At 57.2% G+C, this 20,106-nt stretch overlaps 1 protein-coding gene across 2 annotated transcripts in view; it reads left to right on the top strand.

Moving 5' to 3' along the window:
• NOTCH1 (notch receptor 1) overlaps nucleotides 1-19,849 on the top strand; it is a gene marked incomplete at both ends in the record, with an annotated part of 33,351 nt that extends 13,502 nt beyond the window's left edge. Inside the window, 31 exons of one of the 2 annotated variants that reach the window (XM_079544615.1) lie at nucleotides 96-434; nucleotides 2,786-2,908; nucleotides 3,039-3,272; nucleotides 3,392-3,547; nucleotides 3,630-3,815; nucleotides 4,192-4,305; nucleotides 4,909-5,022; nucleotides 5,930-6,163; nucleotides 6,455-6,565; nucleotides 7,253-7,445; nucleotides 7,532-7,677; nucleotides 7,917-8,030; nucleotides 8,828-8,947; nucleotides 9,049-9,201; nucleotides 9,550-9,778; nucleotides 9,900-10,101; nucleotides 10,201-10,354; nucleotides 10,492-10,676; nucleotides 10,818-10,950; nucleotides 11,262-11,519; nucleotides 11,600-11,712; nucleotides 12,120-12,691; nucleotides 13,444-13,872; nucleotides 14,676-14,824; nucleotides 15,435-15,651; nucleotides 15,997-16,087; nucleotides 16,323-16,488; nucleotides 17,233-17,528; nucleotides 17,805-17,952; nucleotides 18,043-18,140; nucleotides 18,377-19,849. In XM_079544615.1, coding sequence (XP_079400741.1) covers nucleotides 96-434; nucleotides 2,786-2,908; nucleotides 3,039-3,272; nucleotides 3,392-3,547; nucleotides 3,630-3,815; nucleotides 4,192-4,305; nucleotides 4,909-5,022; nucleotides 5,930-6,163; nucleotides 6,455-6,565; nucleotides 7,253-7,445; nucleotides 7,532-7,677; nucleotides 7,917-8,030; nucleotides 8,828-8,947; nucleotides 9,049-9,201; nucleotides 9,550-9,778; nucleotides 9,900-10,101; nucleotides 10,201-10,354; nucleotides 10,492-10,676; nucleotides 10,818-10,950; nucleotides 11,262-11,519; nucleotides 11,600-11,712; nucleotides 12,120-12,691; nucleotides 13,444-13,872; nucleotides 14,676-14,824; nucleotides 15,435-15,651; nucleotides 15,997-16,087; nucleotides 16,323-16,488; nucleotides 17,233-17,528; nucleotides 17,805-17,952; nucleotides 18,043-18,140; nucleotides 18,377-19,849 — 7,250 coding nt within the window. The remainder of the gene's footprint in view (nucleotides 1-95; nucleotides 435-2,785; nucleotides 2,909-3,038; nucleotides 3,273-3,391; nucleotides 3,548-3,629; nucleotides 3,816-4,191; nucleotides 4,306-4,908; nucleotides 5,023-5,929; nucleotides 6,164-6,454; nucleotides 6,566-7,252; nucleotides 7,446-7,531; nucleotides 7,678-7,916; nucleotides 8,031-8,827; nucleotides 8,948-9,048; nucleotides 9,202-9,549; nucleotides 9,779-9,899; nucleotides 10,102-10,200; nucleotides 10,355-10,491; nucleotides 10,677-10,817; nucleotides 10,951-11,261; nucleotides 11,520-11,599; nucleotides 11,713-12,119; nucleotides 12,692-13,443; nucleotides 13,873-14,675; nucleotides 14,825-15,434; nucleotides 15,652-15,996; nucleotides 16,088-16,322; nucleotides 16,489-17,232; nucleotides 17,529-17,804; nucleotides 17,953-18,042; nucleotides 18,141-18,376) is intronic. The other variant, XM_079544616.1, reaches the window with a different exon arrangement.
• Nucleotides 19,850-20,106: the final 257 nt, after the last annotated feature.

Below are 20,106 nucleotides of genomic sequence, written 5' to 3' on the forward strand. Positions count from 1 at the left end.
TATTGGCACCCCCCTGCAAACACAGCTCTTGAGGTGGCCCTGTGCCCCAGCACTAAGAGCTGCTCTTTGCATCCTCCTCTTCCCTCCTTCCCCAGGTAAAACCTGCCAGCAGGCCGATCCCTGCGCCTCCAACCCCTGTGCCAACGGGGGTCAGTGCGTCCCCTTTGAAGTCCACTACATCTGCAGCTGCACGGCCGGCTTCCACGGGGCCAACTGCAAGCAGGACGTGAACGAATGCAACATCTCACCACCTGTCTGCAAGAACGGTGGCAGCTGCACCAACGAGGTGGGCACCTACCAGTGCTCCTGCAAGCCAGCCTACACCGGGCAGAACTGCGAGCATCTCTATGTGCCCTGCAACCCCTCACCCTGCCAGAATGGGGGCACGTGCCGTCAGACTGGGGACACCACCTACGACTGCACCTGTCTGCCAGGTAGGGCAGGTGTTGGGGTCGATTTGCTGCTCTTTTCTCCTTCGCTTTCCCCTCCCTGAGCCCACAGTGCTTCACGCATATCACCTCCTGGAGAGTGACAAAGCCAGGCGTTGCAGCACGCTGTGTTGGATGGCTCTGGGAAGATGTTGGGCAGCTGCGCTTTAAGCAGGGAGGTCAGCTGGGGGCTTTTCATACGTGGTGATTCACCAAAATAGCTCTTCCAAAACAACTGTTTCAGCAGAGGCCCCTGTGCGGATGCTCATATTCCAGAATAAGAGTGCCTTTTTCCGCTTCAGCTTAATCCACTTCCAGACTGGAATTATTGTCCCGGAATAGCTATTTTAGAAAGTTTCCGAGTGCAGATGGGCTTGGGGCAGGGAGACCCTGCCCGTGCTCACTGCTGCTCCCTCTGGTGAGTGTGGGAGGAGCCTGCCTTGCAGGGCAGAGAAATGAAGGGCAGCCTCAAAAATGAAGGGTTCCTGCGGGAGCTCAGCATTGCCATGGGAGCCCATTCTCCCTCCTGCCCCACCAATATGGAACATCCCTGTGCTGCCATCCCTCTGAGATGGGGATGGGCTCTCCCAGCTGGCAGAGATACGTCTGCATCCTGGTACCCGTGTCCAGGTGCCCACATCCTAGTACCCTTATCTAGCTGTTTGAACGTCCAGGTGCCTGGATCCAGGCTTCCACATCTTGGGACCCAAAACAATGTGCCCACATCCAGATACCCACATCGTGGTCACCATGGCCCTGTAGGAACTCCAGTTTCCTCTCTGCACCTGCTCACCCAGGCTGGAGCAGAGCTCTTACGCTACCAGCAGCACTGGGGCTGATGCAGGGAGGGCAGCCTGGCCCTACAGAGCCAGCAGCTCCTACAGGCACCGCTCAGCAGGAGCGGCACTGCCGCAGGGTCGGGCAAGCTGAGGGTGGCAAGGAGCAGTGCTGGCCTGCCTGCTGCACTGCTGACACTGCACTTCTCCTGGCGTCGGGCACAGCGGGGTGAGGGATCGCCCTGGGGAGCATTGCTGCCGTGGGGGATCAGCGCTCACACCCCACTGCGGCTGGCGGCTCCTGCCAGGGAATTTGCATGCTGTGCCGGCCGGTTCGCCTCCCATGGGTGGCACAGCCCTACAAGAAGGCAGGGTTGGTCCTTGAGGGGGTCACTGGGGTTCTTTGGCAGCTGTGCTATAGGGCACGGCTTGTGCGAGGGCTGCATCGGCTTCTGGCAGAGGCACAGGAACCGGGGCCGGTGCTGATGATAAGAGGGGTTGATACGCTGGTATGCAGCAAAAACAAAGTCCCCTGTTGTTTCCTGACTGCAGCGGGTTTCTGAAAGTTAAACTAATCTTGTCTGCTTTATCATGCCATCGCTGCAGAGTGTAACCCTGAGTTTAAAGTAATTGCAGTACTAATTACTCATTCGGAGGGTTCAAAATTACTCATTCAGTGTTAGTGCTGGTAGGCAGGACATTGCTGGTTATTGCTGCTCAGTCTCAGCACAACTGCTTAAAAATGAAGCACAGAATTACCTGCTCATCTGCTTTGGACTGGTGCTGGGGTTGGTGTGTGTCCTTCCCCGCATGGTCCCCATGTGGCAGTGCTCACAGGAGCACATCTTGCCCATCCCCACCACAGAGCAGCATCCCTGTATTGGTGCCAAGCCCAGAGCGAGGACCAGTGGCCGTACCGGGGGTTGAGATGGCAGATATCCCAGTCAGGGCCGTTTCATTTCTGCTGCACATGCTGTGGGGTGAGGTCAGGTGCCGCACGGTTTCCATGCACGCCGTGCTATCAGATGGAGGTGATAACGTGAACTCGAGCAGCTGGGCTGCGCTGAGAGGAGAGCTGAGATTTACACCGTGCTCTGATTCACGCTGCGAGAGGCTTGGAAACAAAGAATTCCCCTGTGTGGGGGAAGCACTGGCTATGAGGCTCTTTAAACGTGAAATTAAAGCGGGGTGATTCAGCGCCGGGTGCCGTGAGCGGCGGTGGGAGCAGCCCCGGTTCGTCCCGTCCCCATCACAGCCTCCACTGCTCAGGGTGAGCGTGGCGGGGCCGGGGGCATTGGCACCCTGTGCAGAGGACGGGGCTGCTTGCCAGGCTTGGGAGATTGCTCCCTCCTGGGGTAATGTGCATGTCAGGAATCGGCTGGGGATGAAACCGGGCGCTAGCTTCAAAGGAGCGGGGCGGGGAGCGCCGGCGGGCTGTCTGCCTGCTAACAGCACCCAGCTGCGGGGATGGCGGAAGGAAGGCACCCCCCCCGGTGCTGGGAGCCCTGCGGGGCTGTGGAGACGGTGGCACTGGGTGGGGACATGGTCACAGGGAGGTGATGCAGTGGCTGTTCTGTGCAGGGTTCGCTGGGCAGAACTGCGAGGAGAACATCGACGACTGTCCAGGGAACAACTGCAGAAATGGAGGCACCTGCGTGGATGGCGTCAACACCTATAACTGCCAGTGCCCACCTGAGTGGACAGGTAGTGCTGGGGGACAGCAGGAGGACATGCTGGGGGACACGTCCTGCCCAGAGAATGCGTAGCTGGGTGGGGAGAGCATGGAGACACCCATCTGGGCCCAAGGAATTGATGGGGCCCCATTCCCTCGCAGGTCAGTACTGCACCGAGGATGTGGATGAGTGCCAGCTGATGCCCAATGCCTGCCAGAACGGGGGCACCTGCCACAACAACCATGGTGGCTACAACTGCGTCTGTGTCAATGGCTGGACGGGCGAGGACTGCAGTGAGAACATCGATGACTGCGCCATGGCTGCCTGCTTTCAGGGAGCCACCTGCCATGACCGGGTGGCCTCCTTCTACTGCGAGTGTCCCCATGGGCGCACAGGTGAGGCCCCATTCCTGCACCACCTCGTGCTGGTTGCAGCTCTTCAGGTGTCCCCCTCCTTCCCCCGAGGTCTTCATGCACGGTGAGCTGCGTGCCCAGCATCGTGCTGTTCCCCGCAGGTTTGCTGTGCCACCTGGATGATGCTTGCATCAGCAACCCCTGCAACGAGGGCTCCAACTGTGATACCAACCCTGTCAATGGCAAAGCCATCTGCACGTGTCCTTCAGGGTACATGGGGCCGGCATGCAACCAGGACGTGGATGAGTGCTCACTGGGTAAGTGTTGTGTCCTGGCACCAAGCAGTTTGTTCTGCATAGAAGGGAGAAGCGTCCTATAAGCAGCATTTGTGTCTTGCAGGAGCCAACCCCTGTGAGCACGCAGGAAAATGCATCAACACCCAGGGGTCCTTCCAGTGCCAGTGTCTGCAGGGCTACTCAGGCCCCCGCTGTGAGATCGATGTCAATGAGTGTCTCTCCAACCCCTGCCAGAACGATGCCACCTGCCTGGACCAGATTGGGGAGTTCCAGTGCATCTGCATGCCTGGTGTGTGGGCACACCTGCCGTGATCTTGGGTGCGGGCAGGGAAGGCTTCGTGTGCTCATGAGCATGGATTTGGGCTGGTGGCTATGAGAGGCTGCTGTGCCTGAGGCTAGCACCAAAAACCTGTGCGGTGATGGGTCTGGCAGTAGGGACCTGGGCACCACCAGCCCTCCACGCTCTTCCTCTTGCTGGCTTGGGATGTGAAATCCATGGTGGATGGTCACACAGGAGCTTGTGCATAAGGTCCCATCAGCTGAAGCGTGGCTATCGGGCTGTCCTCATAAAGGCCAAACACCTCCCTGGTGCCACCTGCCCGTCCTGCCATGTTGCACGTTGGTCCCATGGTACCGAGCTGACAGGGTGCTGGGTCTGTCTGCAGGATACGAGGGTGTCTACTGTGAAATCAACACAGATGAGTGTGCCAGCAGCCCCTGCCTTCACAATGGCAACTGCCTGGATAAGATCAACGAGTTCCACTGCGAGTGTCCCACCGGTACGTGGATCCCTTCTCTGCATCCCTTACGGCATCCCTGGTGCTGGGTACCTACCCGGGCAGTGCAGAGCCCCAAAAGTTGGCTCTATCCGTTGCAGAGCTTCAGCCCTGCAGCAGTGTGGGATGCTCACAGCAAAACTGTGCCTTGAGTGGCATCCCCATATGTGCAGCAGGTTGGGGATTTTTTTGCCATTCCAGTGATGGGTTGAGCCCCATTGCTGCACCAGTCCATGGGAGAGGGGAAGGTGGATTAAAGCTCTCGGCTTTGCACTTGAAAAGGCCCCTCTTTGGGAAGGAGGGCCGGGGGCCGGGGGGCCTCGCCAGCCACTTTGAATGCTGTGTCAAAGTCACGGGGTGGAGCGGAGAATGGGGAGACGGTTAATCTGTGAAAGGAGGTTTTGAAGTTCAGAGACTTTGCTCCTCTAGAGATGTAAATAAGATGCTCTCAATGGCGGGTCGCAGCCCCGCATTCAGGGCCCTGCGCAGCCGTCCCCATGGAAACCCGGCGCCCTGGCTGGGATGTGGGGGGCCTGGCGGGACCTGTGGGCTGTGGGGAGGGGGTGCTGCAGCCATTGGCGGGGATGCAACGTCTGCTTGTTTCAGGGTTCAATGGGCACCTGTGCCAGTTTGACATCGATGAGTGCGCCAGCACCCCCTGCAAGAATGGGGCCAAGTGCGTGGATGGCCCCAACACCTACAGCTGCGAGTGCTCCGAAGGTGAGGCCCCCGTGTCCTTGAGGGGGCTTGGGCACATCTGAGCAGAATTGAGTCACCTTCTGCCACGTGAAGTGCCATAAAACCACATCAATGAGTTATTAGCAAGGGATGTGCCAGTCTTCCCAAAACTCACCCCAGATACCCGCTTCCAGCCAGTCCTGTAATGAACCCGGTGCTAACGAGGTGTGGCCCCGGCAGCGATGGGGAAGGAAGGAAGGAAGGAATAAAGCTGCCTCTATGGGGATGCAAGGTGCAGGGCTGCGGGGGCTCGACGCACCGAAACCCAAGGAGCGATTGCACAGAATGATGACTTGAGCCCTGGTGGCAAACAGTGGCTCTTTTGTGGAGCAGCTCCCGCCAGAAATCTTCCAGCTGAATGGCCTCTAATTAGTATCTTGCTAATGCCAAGCCCCGATGAAAAGCTGCTATGTGGGCTTGGCGGGGTCTAGTCAAAGCTGTACTTTGTCTTCAGCTCTCCACCCCCAGCCCATTGGGGAGGGAGCTGGCCAGGAGAATAGGATCTGCTGGGGGGTGATTATTCGGGGGTGCATGCGGCCGCCCCCCCTGCACGCTCCGGGATGAGACACGGGCGAGCATGGGGCCCCACTCCTGAGCTGAGGCAGCTTAATGCAGATCATTGTGCACCCCGGGACAAAGCTTGCAAGCTGGGCACTGAAAGGCCCCGTGGCCTGGGGGCCTCCATTGCCCTGTGCCCTGCACTTGTGGGGCATCCTGCTGCATTGGTGTGACTGCTGGAGAGGATGGATGCTGCCATGTGGGGAGGAACATCTCATGTCATGACCCTGCGTCCCTTATCATCACCCCAGTGTCCTCCATCCTCACCTCAGCACTGTCCATCTGCCCCCCAGCGTGCTCCATCCTCACCGTGTGTCTCCAATGGCTCCAGGTTTCTCGGGTGTACACTGTGAGATCGACATTGATGAGTGCAACCCCGACCCGTGCCACTATGGGACCTGCAAGGACAGCATCGCCGCCTTCACCTGCCTCTGCCAGCCCGGCTACACGGGCCACCGCTGCGACATCAACATCAATGAGTGCCAGAGCCAACCCTGCAGAAACGGGGGGACCTGCCAGGACAGGGACGACGCCTACAACTGCCTGTGCCTCAAGGGGACCACGGGTAAGCAAGGGGAGCACCTGGGGCGGCGGTGCCAGCGAGGCACCCAGCCTTCCTGGGATGGTTTGATGCGCTGGGAGGGCACTGCCAGCAGCCGCCCTGGTTTTGGGGATAGCCTGGGGCAGGGGTGTCCTCGGCCAGGGCGAGTTTTCCCAGTTTAGCACCCGCACCCCAGCTGGAAGCTGTCTGCGGGGGAGGCTTTGTTGTGGTGCAGGAGCAGCGCCCGTGGGGTTTGTTGTGCATCGTCAGCAGGGCCGGGGGCACCCTGCAAACACCCCCGCTTTCCTCCTCAAGGGCCCAACTGCGAGATCAACCTGGACGACTGCGCCAGCAACCCCTGTGACTATGGCAAGTGCATCGACAAGATCAATGGCTACGAGTGCACCTGTGAGCCGGGGTACACAGGTGAGAGTGGGGCACGGCGAGGTGAGGATTGGGGCACTGTGAGGGGCCGGGGGGCTGAGGTCTTGGGGAGGCTCTGCCCCTGCCTGGGCACCCGGCAGCGCTGCCACCCCATCCCAACACCTCCCACTTGTCTGAGCGGGCGATTCCAGCTGGAGTCAAAATCAAAGGCGTTCCAGTGCCGGGAATCTGACTCCCATTGCATCCACTCCCATGGGTATCGGGTTGCTGCCTTGTCTAACTGGTTTGTTTGATCAACTGCTGCAAAAAGCAAAGAGCTTTGATAGCAGCAGACCCCGCCGGCTCCCCGCTCGCGGCAGCGAGGGCTGCGGGGCCACGCGGCTCTTTGTGCTCCTGCTTGCCAGGAGCCTTCCATAAAGCCGTCCTTTGTCAGCCTCAGCAGGTAGGGTTACAGGCTGAAATTGGCTCCCTTCGATAGTGTCCCTCCTGAACCACAGGAGCCCACAGCGTGGCCCCCTTCTGACTGCAGTGATTTCTCCTCCTGATTGCACTGAATTTAGCCAGGAGTGCAAGGCAGCGGTGTGAACTCCCCTTACCCCAGAGGCGGCCTGGCACACAGAGACCTGAGCCTCCAATATCTGAAGGAGTCTATGTGTCCCCAGGAGGCCATGCACCCTCAGTGCCGTGTCCCTGCTAGAGCTGACGCTTTGCTGCTCACCTTTTTCCCAGGGCGCATGTGCAACATCAACATCGATGAATGTGCCAGCAATCCGTGCCACAATGGGGGCACATGCAAGGATGGCATCAATGGCTTCACCTGCCTCTGCCCCGAGGGCTTCCATGACCCCAAGTGCCTGTCCGAAGTGAATGAGTGCAACAGCAACCCCTGCATCCACGGGAGGTGCCACGATGGGCTGAACGGGTAGGCTGGGGCACAGCACTGCTCACACCAAAGCACGGTCAGGTGGCACCGAAACCTCTGCTTTATGCTCTTGTTTTTCCCCGAAGTTACCGCTGTGATTGCGACCCGGGCTGGAGCGGCACAAATTGTGATATCAACAATAATGAGTGTGAATCCAATCCCTGCATGAATGGTGGCACCTGCAAGGACATGACCAGCGGTTACATCTGCACCTGCAGGGAAGGGTTCAGCGGTAAGGATGTGGCTAAGGACGCTGCCCTGTGCTAGGGGCTGGGTGGGAGCTCCAGGTGGATGTCCCCACTGACCAGAGGTGTCACTAGAGGCACAGTGGAGGTTCCTATGCCAGCAGGGAATTGGGGACCTTTGGCAGCCTGGGGTCCCGTGGCTTGAGCTGACAGCAGGAGGTTCTCCACGCCCCTGACTCCATCCCACCTTGTTTTTAAAGCTCTATTTCCTTTTTTTCTAACCCAGGACCCAACTGCCAGACCAATATCAATGAATGTGCTTCCAACCCGTGCCTGAACCAAGGCACGTGCATTGACGATGTGGCCGGCTACACCTGCAACTGCCTCCTGCCCTACACAGGTGAGGGGGCAGGAGCCCCTCGGCCCTCCTATAAGGCTGCAAACAGGTCCCTCTGCTCCTGGTCTTCCCCTACGCTTCCCCTGTGTTGCAGCACAGCTGGAGGAAACTGAGAGGAGCACTGAAGACCAGCTGGTCAGAGCTTCCTCGTCTTCCTCCACTGGAGTGGGCAGAGGCACTGGGAACCCACCCCACTGCCATGGGGACCTTGTTGGTTCTCCCACTGTGGTGCCCAAGGCTGGAAAAAGCAGTGTGAGGCCTCAGGGCCCGGTGATTCTGCTGAGCTGATTCCTGTTTGCCGTCCTCTCGCTTCCGCTCGCACAGAGCAGCAGCCAGAGCACAATAGCAGGAAGCCATGAGCTGTTTCCTGCCTTCGGCAGTGGTCATAGAAACCCCTGGGGGGAAGGGATGGGGATAGGGCAGGAGCAGAGGGGAAGGCTCTGGAAAATAGCAAAGGGCAGTTTGGGAGATACTGGCTGACAGGGAAGATAAGGGTTCGGAGGGAACGTGCCCCTTGGCTGGATGTAAACAGGAAGAGCAATGGAGTGGGAGGGAGGGGGGGTTGGAAGGGAAGACACCCTGAGCAGCACTTCCCTTCCAGAGGAAATGTGCAGCCCTTTAACGAGGCCCAGATTGCAGGCGTTTAAAGATCTGTGGGGGCCAGGGGTCATAGAGATGGAGGAAAGGGCTCTGGGTGGACGGCCCAGGCCCTGCAGAGGAAGCAGGCTGGGGGCAGGTGGAGGCTGCGTGGTCACCATTTTCCCTTGAGAGGTGGTCAGTGGGCACCTGTCCCTGTGCAGGAGCCACCTGTGAGGACGTGCTGGCCCCCTGCGCCGGCGGCCCCTGCAAGAACGGCGGCGAGTGCCGGGAGTCGGAGGACTACAAGAGGTTCTCATGCAGCTGCCCACCCGGCTGGCAAGGTGAGCCTGTGCTGCCAGGTGGGCTCAGGGCACAGCAACTAGCCCTGGTGCTTCTGCCGGTGCCCCCCAGCTCACGCGGTCCCCATCCTGCTGTCCCGTAGGCCAGACGTGCGAGATTGACATCAATGAGTGCGTGAAGAGCCCCTGCCGCAATGGGGCCACGTGCCAGAACACCAATGGGAGCTACCGCTGCCTGTGCCGGCTGGGCTTCGCAGGCCGCAACTGTGACACCGACATCGACGACTGCCAGCCCAGTAAGAGCCAGGGACACCCAGGGCTGTGTGTGTTCCCCAGGTCCCCGGGGCTGGGCCAGCCTCCCCGTGCTCAGAAAGCTGTGTCTGTGTGTGGGTCCAGGCTTGTACTGGGCTTTGGGAATGTCTCGGCCCCATCCCCGCGAGGCTGCGTCAATCTAGGCCAGGTGGTGGCTGGCAGGAAGGAGGCTGGGGGGGGGACGGTGACGTGCAGGCAATGAGCAAGTGTGTCCCGTGTGCCTCATGCTTTCCCAGCTGGGGCTGGGCTGGCCTCTGTCCCATCCCTCTGTGTGTGGGGATAACACCAGCATTGGACCCGTTGCACCTAATGCACGCGTGCCCCATGTCCAGATCCGTGCCACAATGGTGGCTCCTGCTCGGATGGCGTCGGGACGTTCTTCTGCGAGTGCCTGGCCGGCTTCCGCGGGCTCAAGTGTGAGGAGGACATCAATGAGTGTGCCAGCAACCCCTGCAAGAACGGGGCCAACTGCACCGACTGCGTCAACAGCTACACTTGCACCTGCCCCTCCGGCTTCAGCGGCATCCACTGCGAGAACAACACACCCGACTGCACTGAGAGGTACTGCCAGCGTGGGGCTGGGGTCCCTGGGTGGGTTTAGAGGGGTTTCGGGACTGGCATCCAGTACCAAGAGTGTTAGCCATGGGGGTGACTCATGAGGATGTGGTGTTTGTGCTCCCAGCTCCTGCTTCAATGGGGGGACCTGCGTGGATGGCATCAACACCTTCACCTGTCTCTGTCCATCCGGCTTCACGGGCAGCTACTGTGAGCACAACATCAACGAGTGTGATTCCAAGCCCTGCCTGAATGGGGGCACGTGTCAGGACAGCTACGGGACGTACAAGTGCACCTGTCCTCAGGGATACACTGGGCTCAACTGCCAGGTAGTGAGAAGATTCCAGGGGTCCCTGTATGCAGGGATGGGGCTTCATCCTACAGAAGCTTCTCTGGGCCTGACCTCCTCCCTTGCTTTCCCTGCACAGAACTTGGTGCGCTGGTGTGACTCCTCACCCTGCAAAAATGGGGGCAAGTGCTGGCAGACCAACAACCTGTACCGCTGCGAGTGCAACAGCGGCTGGACGGGGCTCTACTGTGATGTCCCCAGCGTCTCCTGCGAGGTGGCTGCAAAGCAGCAAGGTACATCCCTGCCATCGTGTACCCTGCGCACGGCCTGGGCTTCCCCAGATTTCCCAAGGATTGCTGTCACCATTTTGGGATGCGCCGTTTCCCTGGGTGTCCCTGATGTCCCCACATGTCACTGCTCTCCCTGGCAGGTATCGACGTCGCTCATCTCTGCAGGAACTCAGGGCTCTGTGTGGACAGTGGCAACACTCACTTCTGCCGCTGCCAGGCCGGCTACACGGGCAGCTACTGCGAGGAGCAAGTGGACGAGTGCTCCCCAAACCCCTGCCAGAACGGAGCCACCTGCACGGACTACCTGGGGGGCTATTCCTGTGAGGTGGGAGCTGCTCTCTTGTGTTGGGCTCTTTCTGGGAGTTGCGGTAACTCGGGTGGATCGGGAGTAGATCAGGTGTTTGTGTGTCCTGTGCGCTGTGCAGCAACTGGGTGAAGGTCTCTGACAGCTCTCCTCTCCTCACAGTGCGTGGCTGGTTATCATGGAGTTAACTGCTCGGAGGAGATCAATGAGTGCTTGTCCCACCCATGCCAGAATGGAGGAACCTGTATCGATCTCATCAATACCTACAAATGCTCCTGCCCCAGAGGAACTCAAGGTAAATTAATTCCCCAGGCTGGGGCATTAGTGGGTGGAATGCAGATATCCTTGGTATCTGCTCATTAGCTGCTCGGGCTTGCAGAAGCAAATGCAGCAATAGAGGATTGCGTTGCTGGCGGGCTCAGCCATCAAGGCCACGCGGCCTTGGGCACGAGCTGCATGGGCTGCGTGCTTCCCACTGAGCGGTGGCTCAGACTGCCATTGAGTTGGTCAGGCTCAGCCCCTTCGCAGGGAAGGTTCGCACGAGGGACCTCTAAGCCCCAAGATACTGTTTGATGAGCTGTGTGGGTTGTTCCCCCATTTCTCTAGGGGTGCACTGTGAGATCAATGTGGATGACTGCAGCCCTTTCTTTGATCCTGTCACCTTGGGGCCCAAGTGCTTTAACAATGGCAAGTGCACGGATCGGGTAGGTGGCTACAGCTGCATCTGCCCCCCTGGCTTTGTAGGGGAGCGCTGCGAGGGAGACGTCAACGAGTGCCTCTCCAACCCCTGCGACGCGCGCGGCACCCAGAACTGCGTGCAGCGGGTCAATGACTACAAATGCGAGTGCCGGCCCGGCTACGCAGGTGAGCACCGCTGCCTGCAGAGCACCCCAAGCACCTCATGTGCCCTGCTTCGCTCCTCACACCTTCCTGTCCCTCTGCAGGGCGTCGCTGTGACACTGTGGTGGATGGCTGCAAGGGCAAACCTTGCAGGAATGGGGGAACGTGCGCTGTGGCCAGCAACACCGGCCGTGGCTTCATCTGCAAGTGCCCTCCGGTAAGTTCCCACCGTGCTCCTGCTTTGAACGTGGGGAAATCAGCCCCTTCTGTTGGGAGGAGAATCCATGCGTCCAAGCTTTCCTCACCTGCTGAGGCAGGGAGGAGCAGCGCTGCCGGTGTGACACCTGGCTCTGTGGGGCAGGCTCCTTTCTGCCTGGTGGATGAAGGTTTGTGCCATGTAAAGGTGGGACAGGCAGAGATGGAGAAGAGTTCCCTTTGTTTTCAGGGGGATGCTCTAATGGGGTTTGTGCCGTAGGTGATTTTGCCCATCACTAGTTTCAGAGGTGGCACCGCAGCCGTGCCCTTAGATCTGGTTCGCCGCTTTTGGGCTGAGTTTCCCAGCACACACTGTGCATCAGGACATGGGTCTTAGTGACTGACCCCTCCTTGCTGTCCCCTCCCCAGGGTTTTGTGGGTGCCACCTGCGAGAACGACTCCCACACCTGCGGGACCCTGCACTGCCTGAATGGTGGCACCTGCATCTCCATGCACAAGAGCTCCAAGTGCGTGTGTGCAGCAGCCTTCACGGGCCCGGAGTGCCAATACCCGGCCAGCAGCCCCTGCATCTCCAACCCCTGCTACAACGGGGGCACCTGCGAGTTCCTCAGCGATGCCTCCCCTTACTACCACTGCAACTGCCCCGCCAACTTCAACGGCCTCAACTGCCACATCCTCGACTTCGATTTCCCAGGCGGCTTTGGGCAGGACATCATCCCACCCAAAATTGAGGAGAAGTGTGAGATCGCCGTTTGTGCGAGCTATGCCGGCAATAAGATCTGCGATGGGAAGTGCAACAACCACGCCTGCGGCTGGGATGGCGGTGACTGCTCGCTCAATTTCAATGACCCCTGGAAGAACTGCTCGCAGTCGCTGCAGTGCTGGAAGTACTTCAATGATGGCAAGTGTGACTCGCAGTGCAACAACGCGGGCTGCCTGTATGATGGGTTTGACTGCCAGAAGTACGAGGGGCAGTGCAAGTAAGTGGCTTGTTGGTCCTCTTGCTTTGAAGCCGTGAGCGCTGCGGTCTTCTGGCTGTGCCTTCATTCTCCTCTCCTGCACGTAGGGCTGCATCTCAAGTCCCCATAGCTCCCCCTAGTCCTACAGAGTTCTGTGCACACTTGGTAGCTCTCTGTTTGGCTTCGCTGCCCTGACCTGCATCGTGCCACGAACGTGAATTTTGCAACCAGCAGGAGTGGCACAGTGAGGTTCAGTGTAGGGAAGACCAAGCAGGAAGCGTGATGATGTGAGCATCCAGGCACATGGCAAGCATTGTCTTTGACAACAGCAGGGACTTGCTCCCAGATTCCTGGACAAATTCTAATCTGAGTAACTATGTTGTGTCCTCGTGTCTTCTCTGAGTCTCAGCAATTTGTCCATTGCATCTGATATGTGACTTGTAATGTAGCTCACAGCACTTTTCCCTGTTCTCTGTCATCTAGACTGTGTCTTATGACAAAACAGCTGCTATCTTTCACCCCTCAGATGAGCACTTGCAGTGCTGCATGGCACAATTGCCTTCCATGTCAACTGGTCCCATATCCATTAAGATACATAATATTTACACAAAAGAGAGCTCATTGGGAAGCGCAAACTATTTCCTTAGCAATCACCATAGAATCATAAAATCATTAAAGCTTGACTTCTAAGATGATCTAGTCCAACCGTTGACCCGTAGCACGCACAGTGCCTGCTCTAATTCATTCCTTTGTCTTTCTTCCCTTCTGCCCAGCCCCCTGTACGACCAGTACTGTAAGGACCACTTCTCAGATGGTCACTGTGACCAGGGCTGCAATAACTTCGAGTGTGAGTGGGACGGGCTGGACTGTGCAAACAACATGCCTGAGAAGCTGGCGGACGGCACGCTGGTGGTGGTGGTGCTCATCACCCCTGAGAACCTGAAGAACAATTCCTTCAACTTCCTGAGGGAGCTGAGCCGCGTGCTGCACACCAATGTAGTCTTCAAGAAGAACGCCAAGGGAGAGTACATGATCTTCCCTTACTACGGCAACGAGGAGGAGCTGAAAAAGCACTACATCAAGAGGTCAACGGAGGACTGGGCAGATATGTCCAGTGCTGTCATCAACAAAGTGAAGAGCAGCTTCTACTCGAGGGCTGGCAGGAGGCAGAAGAGAGAGCTGGATCAGATGGACATCAGAGGGTAAGGGGACCGGTGGGTGCCTCTGTCACGGAGCAGGGTTGGTTTTGTGCATTGATAATAATGGCATAGAATCACGGAATCATTAAGACTGGGACAGCCCTCTCAGATCCCCAACCCCAGTCTGTCCCACCGTGTCCCCTGACCACAGCCCTCAGTGCCATATCTCCACAGTTTTGGAACACCTTCAGGGATGGTGACTGCCCCACTTCCCTGGGCAGCTGTGCCAATGCATTACTGCTCTTTTGGAGAAGAAATCTTTCCTAATACCCAACCTGAACCTCTGCACGGTGCTGTGGGGCTCCTGCACTGGGTGTTGTGGGGTGGGGGGGGGGCTGGCCCAGCTGATGTCTGCTCACAGGAAGGCGTTGGGCTAAGCCTCAGGTTCTCCCTGGGAAATGCTTTGTTGTAAAACTCAATCGCTGCAGACTGTGTTTGGAGCTCTTTTGTATAAACATATAGATCTGACCTTCCCTCTCTGTGGACTTAATCAAAAGTCAACGAAACCAAAGGAGTTTGAGCAGTGAAACTGATGTGAAAGATCTTGTGGCTCCCAAACAGCCTTATTTACGATGTTGTAGTGTCTGGGTAATTTCAGAGCATGGTGCAGCAGGTTCCCTCGCATTCCTGTAGATAAGGAGTCAGGCTTTGCAGTGTTCGTGGAGGCAGATCCAATTGACCACCAGTGTGAGCCCAGGGCTCGAGCCACGGGGAAGAGACGAGATGGACTCACTGCTGCTGCTGCCCACTGCCCTGCAGGGTGATTGATGGCGGCCCCTCATCTCCCATTGACTTTTCTCTCACAGGTCCATCGTCTACTTGGAAATTGACAACCGGCAGTGCATCCAGTCGTCCTCCCAGTGCTTCCAGAGTGCAACCGATGTGGCAGCCTTCCTGGGGGCCTTGGCCTCCCTGGGCAACCTGAACATTCCCTACAAAATAGAGGCCGTCAAGAGTAAGTGCAGCTGATGAGAGCCTGAAACTTCCCCACCTCATCCGTGCTCAGTTATCGGTCTGCTGGCTCAGGTGCCACATTTGAGCGCAATCTGGTTTTAATAATTAATGCATCTTTTTATTCCTTTAAGTCTGTTTTTAAAAACAACACCAAAAATGCTTATGATTTTTGCTTATTCCAGGTTTATTTCAAAATCATTATCACTATAAAAGTTAAAAAAAAAAAAAAAAAAAAGCCCACGCAGCCCAACCAGCTCCAATCAATCAGTGACATGCAAGGAGTTGAAGTTTGCATCTTGAAAATCCCCCCTAAATCCTTTTGTCTTAACAGCTCAATGCAAGCGCAGTGATTTGAAGTTTGCTAATCCTTTTCCTTAAAGGAGAAAAAAGTAAAGCTGTCTCCTGATGCAGGCTGCCTTGCGCAGCGGAGAATTTGCCGATAGTTTGCAATTCTGATTAATAGCGTATAAAATGACCTTATTTTGGGAGGGGGCTGATTTAGATCAGCCTCGGGTCCCTTTATTAACTAATTTTGCTTCATTTCCACTCTGTCACTCGTTTGCTATGCAGCTTCATGTCTCAGCATCTCTCTGTGCCCCGTTGCTTTCCAGGTGAAACGGCGGAGCCCGCGAGGAACTCCCAGCTGTATCCTATGTATGTGGTGGTGGCTGCACTGGTCTTGCTCGCTTTCATTGGAGTGGGAGTGCTGGTGTCCCGCAAGCGGCGCAGGGAGCATGGCCAGCTCTGGTTCCCAGAGGGCTTCAAAGTGACGGAGTCGAGCAAGAAGAAGCGCCGAGAGCCGCTTGGGGAAGATTCTGTTGGACTGAAGTGAGTAACGGGTTTGTTATCTGCCAGGCACAGCAGAGTGGGGCTGTTTGGAGGCTCTTCTGAACCGTCCCATTGGTTTTGTTCTCTAGGGCATTGTGATGGGGTGGTGGGGAGGAGAAAAGTGGGGCTTTGTATTGTTCTGCGTTGGGAAAACCACACTTCAGTTTGGAGGAGGTTTTTTAATGCTTCCTGGTCCGTTGGCTCTTGGGAGAGTATGAAAGGCACCTTGAGGGGAATGTCCTGAAAATTAGCCTCGTTGGTTCTTCTGTGCAAGTATAAAGCACAGCCCATCACAGACCTGTCCCTGCAGAGGAACTAATTCTTGGCATGGTTTTATTTTCAAAGACCCCTCAAAAATGCCTCTGACGGCACGCTGATGGACGACAACCAAAATGAGTGGGGTGACGAGGAGACCCTGGACACCAAGAAGTTCAGGGTAAGCTGCTTGCAGGATTCCCTTTCTGCGCTGCAGCAGCTGCTCTCTGGGCTGTGGCAGGGAAAGAACAGAGCTCCGTGGAAAGCAGCACACAAGATGTCCCTTGGGACTTCCCAAGGCCGTTTTCTAAACCTGCTTGCAATGCAAACACACCTGTGCAGCTTGCAGAACTTCCCACCTTGCAGCTCAGCTCAGCTCCCCCATCCCACACTCAGCATTTGTTGTTGTCCCTCAGTTCGAGGAGCAAGCGATGCTGCCTGATACAGATGACCAGACAGACCACAGGCAGTGGACTCAGCAGCACCTGGATGCTGCCGACCTCCGCATCTCCTCCATGGCCCCAACCCCACCGCAGGGCGAGATCGATGCAGACTGCATGGATGTCAACGTGCGAGGTCCAGGTAAGGCTCTCTGCCTTCTCTTTTTGGCTCTTCTCAAATCCTCACTGCCTGCAGATGGGCAGTCCCACAGCTCCCATCTCCGTTTTTAACGTGCTGTCCCTGCCCTCTCAGCCACATGTCGCAGTTACCGCTCACCCCTCTGCATGGCACAGTTGCTGTCCTGCATGAGACACTGCCAAATTCTATTTTCAGCAAGATCTCTTTATTTAATCGTGGAGAGGGAAATCAGAGGATACAGGAGAACTATTAAGTCATTCCACTTCTCCCCTGCCCTTGGGTTGGAAGGAGCCTTAGAGATCATCCACTTCCGAATGCACGTTTCACGATCTTCTTTCCAAGCTTTTGGCTATATTAATAGTTAGTAGACATTTAAACTATTTCAAATATTTGGTCTTCCCCGTCTCTCTGAAATCATCTGCTGAAATGATGAAAATACCTAAGGCTGTGCTGTACCACACTGAAGTCTGTGCTGAGCAACCCTTGGTATTGATCACACCTTGCATGTCAGTGTGCCAGCTAGGAGACAGCAGGAAAACCAGAGAGTGCTGAGATAGCCACAGAGGAATTTCACATCCATATCAGAGGAAGGATATTCGTGTTTGATGTGCAGAAGCAGTCAGGAACTCAGTCTGTGTGCACCCACAGGAATAAGCATCTATTGCAGACAGAGCATCTCGCTGAGCCGCCCGTGTTACAGGAAGGCAGCAAGCCTTTTCTCACCGATTTTTCCCCCATGCTTTTCAGATGGTTTCACGCCCCTCATGATCGCCTCGTGCAGCGGAGGAGGGCTGGAGACTGGTAACAGCGAGGAGGAGGACGATGCTCCTGCAGTCATCTCAGATTTCATCTACCAGGGCGCCAGTTTGCACAACCAGACTGACCGCACTGGCGAGACCGCGCTGCACCTGGCTGCCCGCTACTCGCGCTCCGACGCTGCCAAACGCCTGCTGGAGGCCAGTGCTGATGCAAACATTCAGGATAACATGGGCAGGACCCCTCTGCACGCCGCCGTCTCTGCCGATGCCCAAGGAGTCTTCCAGGTAATGGGTCCTTGCACCGCTGTTTTTCTGCAGAAAGCATTTGGTCCCGCGTGTTGGGTCAGCGGTGCTGGTTGGATGGGACCCTGGGCAGCTTCATCCGGTGGATGGCAACCAACCCACAGCAGGGCTTGGGGCTGGATGGGCTTTGATGTCCCTTCCAACCCAACCCAACCCAACCATTATGGTTCTGTGACACCCTCCAGGAGGGGCTTGCAAGCTCTGTGCATCTCTGAGGTCTGTCCCACCTAACGTTTATGCTTCCTCTGGCTGGGGCAGATCCTGATAAGGAACAGGGCGACTGATCTCGATGCCCGAATGCACGACGGGACGACCCCACTGATCCTTGCTGCTCGCTTGGCTGTGGAGGGGATGCTGGAGGACCTCATCAACTGCCATGCAGATGTCAACGCTGTGGATGATCTGGGTACAGTGGGAGGCTAAAGAAGAAGAGAGCTGCTTTACTAGTCCCCTTCCCACTCACTAATTCTTGCTGTTTCCTGGCCTTCTCCTGTAGGCAAGTCAGCACTGCACTGGGCAGCTGCTGTGAACAATGTTGAAGCCGCAGTCGTCCTCTTGAAGAACGGTGCCAATAAGGATATGCAGAACAATAAGGTAGGGTCTTTGGGGCTGACCAGCGGGCAGGGAAAGAAGTATTTGGGCACTACGTTAAAGGGCAGTGTGAGCTTGTAATACAACACTGCCTGGCGCTGAGACTGTTGTTCTGCTGTGACTCCAGGTGTGGGGTTTGGTGTTAAGGGTTACGCCGTATGCAGTGCTTGGTAAGGGGTACAGTGTGGTGTTACCTGGAAGATGAGTGAGTATGGACCTAACCACGTCTGGGTTTCTAGGAGGAGACCCCGCTGTTCCTCGCCGCCAGAGAAGGGAGCTACGAAACAGCCAAGGTCCTGCTGGACCACTTTGCGAACCGCGACATCACGGACCACATGGACCGGCTGCCGCGGGACATCGCGCAGGAGCGCATGCACCACGACATCGTGCGCCTGCTGGATGAGTACAACCTGGTGCGGAGCCCTCCGCTGCACAGCGGCCCGCTCGGGGCCCCCACGTTGTCCCCTCCGCTCTGCTCCCCCAGCAGTTACATCGGCAACCTGAAGCCGGCCGTGCAGGGCAAGAAAGCCAGGAAGCCGAGCACCAAGGGCCTGAGCTGCAACGGCAAGGATTCCAAAGACCTGAAAGCCCGGAGGAAAAAATCACAAGATGGAAAAGGCTGTCTGCTCGACAACTCCAGCGTGCTGTCCCCAGTGGACTCCCTGGAGTCACCCCATGGGTACCTGTCCGACGTCGCCTCCCCTCCGCTGATGACGTCTCCGTTCCAGCAGTCCCCTTCCATGCCGCTGAACCACCTGCCTGGCATGCCCGACGCCCACATGAGCATCAACCACCTCAACATGGCAGGGAAGCAGGAGATGGCCCTGGGCGGCTCTGGCAGGATGGCCTTCGAGGCGGTGCCGCCGCGCCTCTCGCACCTCCCCGTCTCCAGCCCCAGCACGGCCATGAGCAACGCCCCGATGAGTTTCTCCGTCGGCGGAGCCGCCGGCCTGAGCGGGCAGTGCGACTGGCTGAGCCGGCTGCAGAGCGGCATGGTGCAGAACCAGTACAGCGCCATGCGGGGCGGCTTGCAGCCGGGCACGCACCAGCAGGCGCAGAACCTGCAGCACGGCATGATAAGCTCCCTGCACAACGGGCTGCCCAGCACCAGCCTGTCGCAGATGATGAGCTACCAGGCCATGCCCAGCACCCGGCTGGCCTCCCAGCCCCACCTGCTGCAGAACCAGCAGATGCAGCAGATGCAGCAGCCCGGCATGCAGCAGCCCGGCATGCAGCCGCAGCCCGGCATGCAGCAGCCCCAGCAGCAGCCCCAGCAGCAGCCTCAGCCGCAGCAGCACCACAACCCCGGCTCCAACGCCAGCGGCCACATGGGCCAAAATTTCCTCGGTACTGAGCTGAGCCAGCCCGACATGCAGCCGGTGAGCAGCAGCGCCATGGCGGTGCACACCATCCTGCCCCAAGATTCACAGCTGCTTCCCACCTCTCTGCCGTCCTCCCTCGCGCAGCCCATGACCACCACGCAGTTCCTGACCCCCCCTTCCCAGCACAGCTATTCCTCCCCGTTGGACAACACCCCCAGCCACCAGCTCCAGGTGCCCGACCACCCCTTCCTCACTCCCTCTCCTGAGTCTCCAGACCAGTGGTCGAGCTCCTCGCCCCACTCCAACGTGTCCGACTGGTCCGAGGGCATCTCCAGCCCCCCCACCAGCATGCAGTCGCAGATGGGACACATCCCCGAGGCCTTCAAGTGAGACCCAGTGGGGCTCAGGGACTGCAGCCTGAGAGACGGCTCTCGTTGTTAAACAGGACGCTGGATGCTTTTATTAAAGGATCCTTTTTTTTAAATATGTTTTTATACAAAAGTGAAAAAAAAAAAAAAAAAAAAAAAGACAAATTAATTCCTTTTTTTTTTTTTTTTTTTTAGTATTTATTTATGTACTTTTTATTTTACACGAGAACACTGCCTTTTTTTATTTATATGTTCTATTGTTAAGAACTCAATGTGAGA

Source organism: Tetrao urogallus, assembly GCF_951394365.1.
Source record: "Tetrao urogallus genome assembly, chromosome: 19".
Lineage (NCBI taxonomy): Eukaryota > Metazoa > Chordata > Aves > Galliformes > Phasianidae > Tetrao > Tetrao urogallus.